The 7814-nt window shown below is 38.0% G+C and overlaps 1 protein-coding gene across 1 annotated transcript; it reads left to right on the top strand.

The window, feature by feature from the left end:
• The first annotated feature begins 2488 nt into the window (after positions 1–2488).
• Positions 2489–7348, top strand: LOC137996852 (nucleotide-binding oligomerization domain-containing protein 1-like). Its single transcript, XM_068842469.1, has one exon. The coding sequence runs from the start codon at positions 2530–2532 to the stop codon at positions 5593–5595; it is 3066 nt and encodes a 1021-aa protein (XP_068698570.1). The 5' UTR covers positions 2489–2529; the 3' UTR covers positions 5596–7348.
• The last annotated feature ends 466 nt before the right edge of the window (positions 7349–7814 follow it).

The following is a 7814-nucleotide window of genomic DNA, read 5'->3' as shown; positions in this document are numbered from 1 at the left end:
GGTCGATCGAGAATGAAATATTTACGACATGAAAACAACATTAATTTTGAACCGTGAATATCGAATATAAAAAGTTACGATCAGCGACAAACATTTTGGGAGATTTTTGCTACGTTCAAGTGAATTGCAAAATCGAAAGTGACATGGCCGGAATTCAGCGGGCGCCGTGATTAAGTTACCGCGGCATGTTTACTCGCCAAACAGTGAAGCATCTGTGTCAAATGATGGCAAGATACCGGGTTTTGTAAGTTTCTTTTTCTGTCAAGTGTTATAAAGTTTGACAATGAAATGAGCGAAGTCAAAACAAAGATCACAATCGCCCAATTCTTGTTTATGCAAAGTCAAAATTTACTCTCCAAGACGCGTACGACGTTATCATCACCAGGTAATTCCATTATTTTGGCAATAGCAGCTACTTTTTTATTATTCATCTGCGTCACAAGTTTTCACTGATTTTGGGGCTCATTTTGTTGAAACTCAAGCACGCTTCCAACAGGCCTGTGAACCTTTCCTGCTTACAGAGCAATACTGAAAAACTTCTCCCATATCACATTTCAACCTTAAGCTCGAAAATTCAATACACAACATGATATTATAATTCACAAAGGCAGAAAATACCACAGAATCCTTTTCCAGCGAAAATTTTATTGAAACAAACAACATATTTGCTCTTAGAGGCGAAAACCTCTTCCTATTTCATTGCGTGCGTGAAGACAAGAAACTCAATTGTGTCAAATTACCATGTACTTCAGGTAAATACAGCTCACTTTGATTTCGTCTCGACGGGCGATAGATTGTTGTCGAAGTACAGTACTCGTCGCTTTTGAGATTCATGCCTAGTTTATCCAACTGACTTTCCATTATTGAGCTCCATAAGGGTATATTTTGTTTAAGGATCCACTAAAACGCCATTCGCGTTGCATAACTTTCGACGCCATTGCAGGCTAAGTTAATGATTCTACTGTGTCCACCAGAGAAATCTACGCAGTTCCACTACCCTCTCGATCCTAAGAAAATACGCGCAGAAGGCTCTATACACAAAGATACCACTTACCAGGGGAGTGACAGGCAAGACTTTTACCGACACGGAAAAAAAAATAAAAAATAAAAAATAAAACAAATAAAACAAATAAAACAAACAAACTAAACGCAGACCTCGACTGGGTTTGACCATAGGCAACCCAGTAAAAAGAGAGTGTAATTAATAGTTGATAGAGATAAGCATGTCTAAATATTAAATAAAGTTTTACTTAAATATGAAGCAAGGAATGCACAGTTAATTCCTTTCATTGACTTCATTGTTTTTCTCATCTCAAGCTTTGCCGCCCCGTTGAGTGAAGTAGTTGTTTTGATCTGAGCTAGGGCACCAGTAAAACTCCTCCCGTTTATCTGAAACAAAAACACAACATGACAACTAAATATTTCCCCAACAAATCATTGTAAAGCTCTTTGAGATCGGTAGACAGAATGCGCTATGTTTATATGTCATATATTTATTTATTACTTTTACTTCATTGGGCTGATCGCGTGATCATAGCCTTCTGCCTGAGGCCAAAGAAATGACAATAAAACTCTCAACTTTATGATAATCCATCAAAATTACTGACAAAAACAGTAAAATATTCATATCCTGTAAAAGGCTAGCACTCTGTGGCTGTGAACTCTCATTAAAGAGTTGTTAAAATGGATCCATGGAATAACACACCTAATTTGTTGAAATATACCATTTCAGTAGCAACTCATCTTCAATCGAAGAAAAACAATTACTAACTTCATGAAAACAAGACGAAATTTTGGCAAAATGAATTTTTAAAGCCATCTTTTCACGGATGTCAATTACACAGTGTTTAGAAAAAGATTAATTAAACCTACATTTTATTCACAACAAATGATGATTATGACTAACTCAATTTGGTTTTTGGAAAAAAAACCTTTTTCAGTACTGGGAAAAGGTCGGCAAAGAGATAATTTTGTTTTCTCCCTCTTTCTAAGAGTTTCACCTTTGCAGTGATTCGTATACACACAAGAGTCGGAGTGAAGGGAGCTTGTATTTTGGCGAAAACAGAAAAACTAGAACTGAGTGAAGAATAGGCGATAAAGTGTTCTCCAGCTCTTTCTAAGAATTTGATCTTTGCGTGATTATATCAATACAAACATGACTCGGACCGAAGAGGGCGGGGGGGTGCATATTGTTAAAAAAAGAGAACGGCACATTTTGTCAAAACTATTTTATTAGTTGTTTAAACTTTCAAAATGACTCACTACTGATATGTTCGAAAATTCATTTTGTCACTCTGATTAGATCTTTCATGATTGAAGCCTTGGCAAATAGTTTTGTTCTTAGCTCGCCGAGTAAGGTTAGTGCGGGTCAATGAATATCTGATTGCATGTTCAAGCCATGCCTTATTTAGACAGATTAATTAAAACGTTCGATTTGCTGTCAATCTTGGCCTTATAAAGACGCCAACTCCACTGCTTTCGCCACACCCAGCCCAGAAGCAAATCGACAACGATCAAACACGAATCAAAATGAATTTCAAAGACTTGTTTATTCCCGAAACTGTGAACATGCTCAGTTATGTAGCAGTTTTCTCTTGGATTTTACTTGATGGCATAGTGAGTGCGATATTTTTAGACATGGAGATCAACGAATCAAGATTCGACATCGGCTGCGATGTGAAAACCACCAGCGAGAAGGATTTTATCCAAGGAAAGTGCTTCGACCAGTACCAAAAGAAATTCTACAAACTCGGCATTCCTCTCTACGCCTTGGTCATTGTTAATTTGTTCTCGATTTCTTTGGTATCCCTTGTTTACTCCGTGTGCATTAAGTCCACAGTTAATAGACTTAAGGGCGCTCTCAGAGATGCGGAACGGAGATTGAGCAATCCAAGACGAATTCGAAAGCGTTGCCTTTTCTTTGCATATTTATCTCAACTTGCCGCAAAATTTGCTCTAGGGATCATTTTCATTGTCTTCCTAAAGACCGACTTACTCTATCCCGGGCACTTTCCCGCAGATTTTACCTGTACTGTTGAGAGAGGCTATGATTCGGGGGAGCTATTTACGAACGAGACACAATCAACAGTTTACGCATGTATCAATCAGAGAGCAACGAAAAAGAATTTCTGGACCAATGCTGTGGCAGTGGTTAACGGTATTTTCGCAGTTTTTGCTTTCGTGGAGATTGTCTGGATCTTATCACGAGCTAAGACAGGAAGAAACTTTATGAACGATCGACAGTTTTATGCTGATCATTTGAGATCGAACTCGGATCAACAACAGGAAACACCTCAAGAAGAAATACCGTTAACTAAGGTAGAAAGTGGTTGTCAACCTGCAGTGCAGGAAGCCGTCACTGTCCAAAGTGCTCCTTCATCACTGAATACGGGTGAAGCGGAAGAACTCGCTCGAGAGCAACTTGTACTGACAGAAGCCTTAAAAAAAATGAAGGATGATTGCTTAAATTCCACGGAGCAACCCCATGACTTGAAGCAACCTTTTCGACGGAAGCCAGGCGAAGGCCCAAAACCCAATGATCTAAAAACTGATCAAATTTATGTCAATGTGGCAATCCATGAAGGCAGAGCTTTTCATGTCTTCGCGCAAAATAGAAGCGAGCAGCTCAAACAATACCCGCCCAATTCTAAGGACTGTCTGTACGCCACGCCAGACGATCTCATTGACAAACAACACAAGAATGTCCTTGTTGTCGGACGTCCTGGCATAGGAAAGACATTGCTAAGCACTAAAATCCTTCGAATGTGGGCATCTGGTGAAGCCTTTAATGGAGATCAAGATGACAAAAAAAGCATTGTTGCTGTGTTCCTCCTGAAATTCAGGCGCTTTACAAGCAATCTATTGCTTAGTCTCCGTGAACTGTTGGCTAAAGCAGAAACAGTTGAGCGGTTGTATGATTCTATGTGGAATTTTGTTATTAAAAACCCAAGCCGAGTTCTTTTTATTTTTGACGGAGTCGATGAATTTTTTACGAAAGAGGATATCGCTGGAAAAGACCACACATGTAACAAGAATGGCTTGGAGGAGAAGATGCCTGCTTCCGCTTTGTTTAACAAACTAGCGGGAGGAGAACTTCTTGATGGTCTAAACTTAATCACAACAACAAGACCAACGGCAGTGACCTGTGTTGAAGATGTGAACTTTGATAGAACAGTCGAAATCCTCGGATTTACGTCCGAAAAGGTTGAAGACTATGTCGAAAAGTTTACAGAAGGAGTTCGCGACGCAAAGGAGAAAATTTGGGGACACATTAAGTCGAACATGAACCTGTTTTCATTGTGCTACATCCCAGTAAACTGTTTCCTCATTTGTTCTTGTCTCCTGGAAATTATCAGTCTCCCTGATACAGCACACACCCTCCCGAGAAGAATGACTGATATTTACGCGATGGTTGTAAAGATTGTCTTTTTTAAGCACAATCGGCAATGCAGCGCTCAAGGTAACCGGAGTCTCAAAGATTACTTGTACTTGCCGTTTAAGAAGCTCCCAAAATCTCACAAAAAGATTTTCAAGAGACTGGGAGAAATTGCTTTTGAGGGAGTAAAACAAGGAAGATTGCTCTTTGAGTCAAGCGAAGTCAGTGGTTTGGAAGATTGTGGACTTCTTCACAGATTGCCAGACGCCAAATCCCGTTTTAATGAGCCGCCGAAAGCCCAATACTGCTTTACACATTTAACTCTGCAAGAGTTCTTCGCTGCAAAACATTTGGCAGAGTCCTTGAATAAAAGAGAACTCGAAAACTTTGTGTCAAAACACATTAACGATGGTGCATGGCAAATGGTGCTGCAGTTTGTGGCTGGATTACTTGGGGCTGATCCAAACACAAAGAGCTCAAACAGCGACATTTTTATCAAACTGCTTCCTACGTCGACTCAGAAGAAATCCGAACAGGGACTGATGAATGATTACTCGCTACCAGAGACAAAAACACTGACCTGTTGGCCAGCTGAAAATGACAAAGAACTAGCACTGAACTTATGTAAGTGTTTGTACGAGATTGATGATGAAAAACAGCAGGCAGTGTTACAAAACAAAATTGAGCAAATTGGCTTTAACGCCGTAGATTTTAGTTTCTGTTCACTCGCGCCTGTTGACTTTGCTGCTGTCTCGCATTTCTTAGAAAATGCTTCGGGAGTTTTGAGTATGGAATTGTGGCGGAATGATCTCGGTTCATTGGGTGCAAAAGAAGTGCAAAAGTTTCTTGTCAGTACTGGATGCAAACTAAACAGCTTAAACCTCGGGATTAACAAGTTAACTGATGAAGGAGCCGAGCATTTATCAGCAGCACTAAAGCACAGTAATTGCAAACTAAACAGCTTAAACCTCTGGGGTAACGAGTTAACTGATGAAGCAGCCGAACATTTATCAGGAGCACTTAAGCACAGTAATTGCAAACTAAACAGCTTAAACCTCGCAGTTAACGAGTTAACTGATGAAGCAGCCGAGCATTTATCAGCAGCACTAAAGGACAGTAATTGCAAACTAAACAGCTTAGACCTCTTGGGTAACAATATAACTAATAGAGCCGCCTTCACTAAATCAGTGAAGCATATTAATTGCAAAGTTTTAGTTTGAAATAAACTTAAACCCTAAAAACACCCATTCGTTTCATTTCGATGTTTTTTAGCTTACGAAATTGAAAGTTTGAAGTTAGGACGGTTAACTAAATCAGTACGAGAAAAACTGAAAGTTAAAATATTTCAACCCTTTGAATATAAAGGAACCATGGATTCGTGAAAGCTTTTTTAAATAACAAAATTATTAGAGCGGTTTTCAATTGAGTGTCGAAAGTAATTAGCGAATTGCTTTGGTTTATAATTACTTCACTCAGTGATTGGTTCAAAGTTCTCGCGCCAATTTTTCAACCAATCAGAAGTGAAACCAAAACCAATCATGGCTGGCGCGTGCACATTTTCCCGCGCTTGGTGTCGGCTGCTTGTAATTACTTCGAGTTTTGATTGGTTTACTGGGTTGTCTCCGTCCTTTTTGATTGGCCAAAGTAATTGCTTTGGTTTTGGTTTTACGACACTCATTTGAAAACCGCTCTATAGGTTCAAACATAACAGATGAATGAACAATACAAGAGCAACAAAGTCAAACAAATTTGACAGTAAATTTTGTTTATTACACTGACGTACAAGCAATTTCATTTAAAATCCAGCTTACCAAAAATAGCTTCACAAAGACAAAATCTCCAACTATTTCGTAAACCAAACAACTTTTTTTGAAGTATCCATGGTTTCTGTGTAAAACATTTCAAAGCTCAGTTCCTTGCACTTCTTCCCAATGAACCTTTGATTATTCAATGCTTAAGTAACTTGAATTTGTACTGATAATTTCTTTAGTTCCATTCTTTAGTTGTACTTATTGTAAGTCCATTGTAAAGTGATATTCAAAGGCGCCATCGAGCATATTTTTCTTGTAAATATTGGTTTTGGTGGAAAACAAAAAAATGCTGAGTTGATATTCAACTGCTTTGCTGATGTCATCTACGGATCCAAATGAACCAATGAAAAAGAAGTTTGTTGTTCAATTAACCAATCACAAAAAAGATTCAGAAAATGTTTTGTTTTCTAAGAGGTCCAATTCTTGAATGAAATGAACCAATCAGGAAAGTTGAGGTGAAATTTGGATCCTAACTTTTGACAGTTTTCACTTAATGAGAAATTTATATAGTAACCACACCACAAGGTTGTGTTAGGGGTAGTAAAAAAGGCAGTCCCTAAAAAAAAAAGAAGGCCCAAAACAACAAAATACTTTAAAAGTTTGTAAATAATATTTCAACCTTTACTTTTTAATCGCTTTGTAAAACTCTATTATCAATGTATAAGCGAAGATTTGTCATAATGCATGCTTGAAATTGTTTGCAAGTAATAGTTTATTCAACTACTTTGCTGATGTCATCTACGGATCCAAATGAACCAATCAAAAAGAAGTTTTGTGTTTCAATTAACCAATCACAAAAAGACTGAAAAAGTGTCTTGTTTTCTAAGAGGTCCAACTCATTACTGAAATGAACCAATCAGGAAAGTTGAGGTGAAATTTGGATACTAATTTTCACAGTTTTCACTTGGTGAAAATTTTTAATGTTGTTAGAGGTAGTAAACAAAGTAGTTCCTAAAACAAATTGCCCTTCGAGGAAGACAAAAAAAATAGTGAAAAGTTTGTAAATAATATTTCACCTTTTACTTTTTAATTGTTATGTAAAACTCTATTATCAATATGTAACCGAAGATTTGTCATAATGCATGCTTGAGATTGTTTACAAGTAATGGTTTGTAACATGTGAAAAAGTAGTTTTGTGGTTTAATTAAAATTTTGAGATGAAGTTTTGTGTCTGTGCATGAATTGACTCACTTTGTCCTGTCACGCTACGCTCCCCATTTTTGGTGACGATTTCCCTGTGTTTTGAGTTCTACCCCCGGCCCCTGAAAATTATTCATTTTAAAATGCTAAAAGTCGGAAAGAAACTCCACCTTTAGTAATTTATTGCTTTTGCCATTTTAGACCTCCCAATTTCAAGCAAAAAGTAAAAATAAGAAGTAAAACATCTGTCACCTTACCGATGAACTACGTTTATTTTTTTTGATATCTCGTCGAGAATGCTGAAAGTAGCATTTGCGAGCTTCAAGATTTTAGAATTTTCTGGCGGAGAATTCCCCCAGAACCTCCTACAAGTTTGGCTCTCTGGCGCTTGCTTGTTAGCCCCCTCAATACAAAATACGCTCCTCCGTCCCTGAATAACGCGAAGGAGTGTAAAACGTTCCCCAACCATTCACCCCCTCCCTCAAGAA

Source organism: Montipora foliosa, chromosome 1 (assembly GCF_036669935.1).
Source record: "Montipora foliosa isolate CH-2021 chromosome 1, ASM3666993v2, whole genome shotgun sequence".
In the NCBI taxonomy this organism is placed as follows: Eukaryota; Metazoa; Cnidaria; class Anthozoa; order Scleractinia; family Acroporidae; genus Montipora; species Montipora foliosa.
The sequence above is the reverse complement of the archived record's forward strand: the minus strand, read 5'-3'. Positions and strand labels throughout refer to the sequence as shown.

Bases quoted from the DNA above. Each gene is read 5' to 3' on its own strand.
- LOC137996852 (XM_068842469.1), top strand. From the start codon at position 2,530: ATGAATTTCAAAGACTTGTTTATTCCCGAAACTGTGAACATGCTCAGT.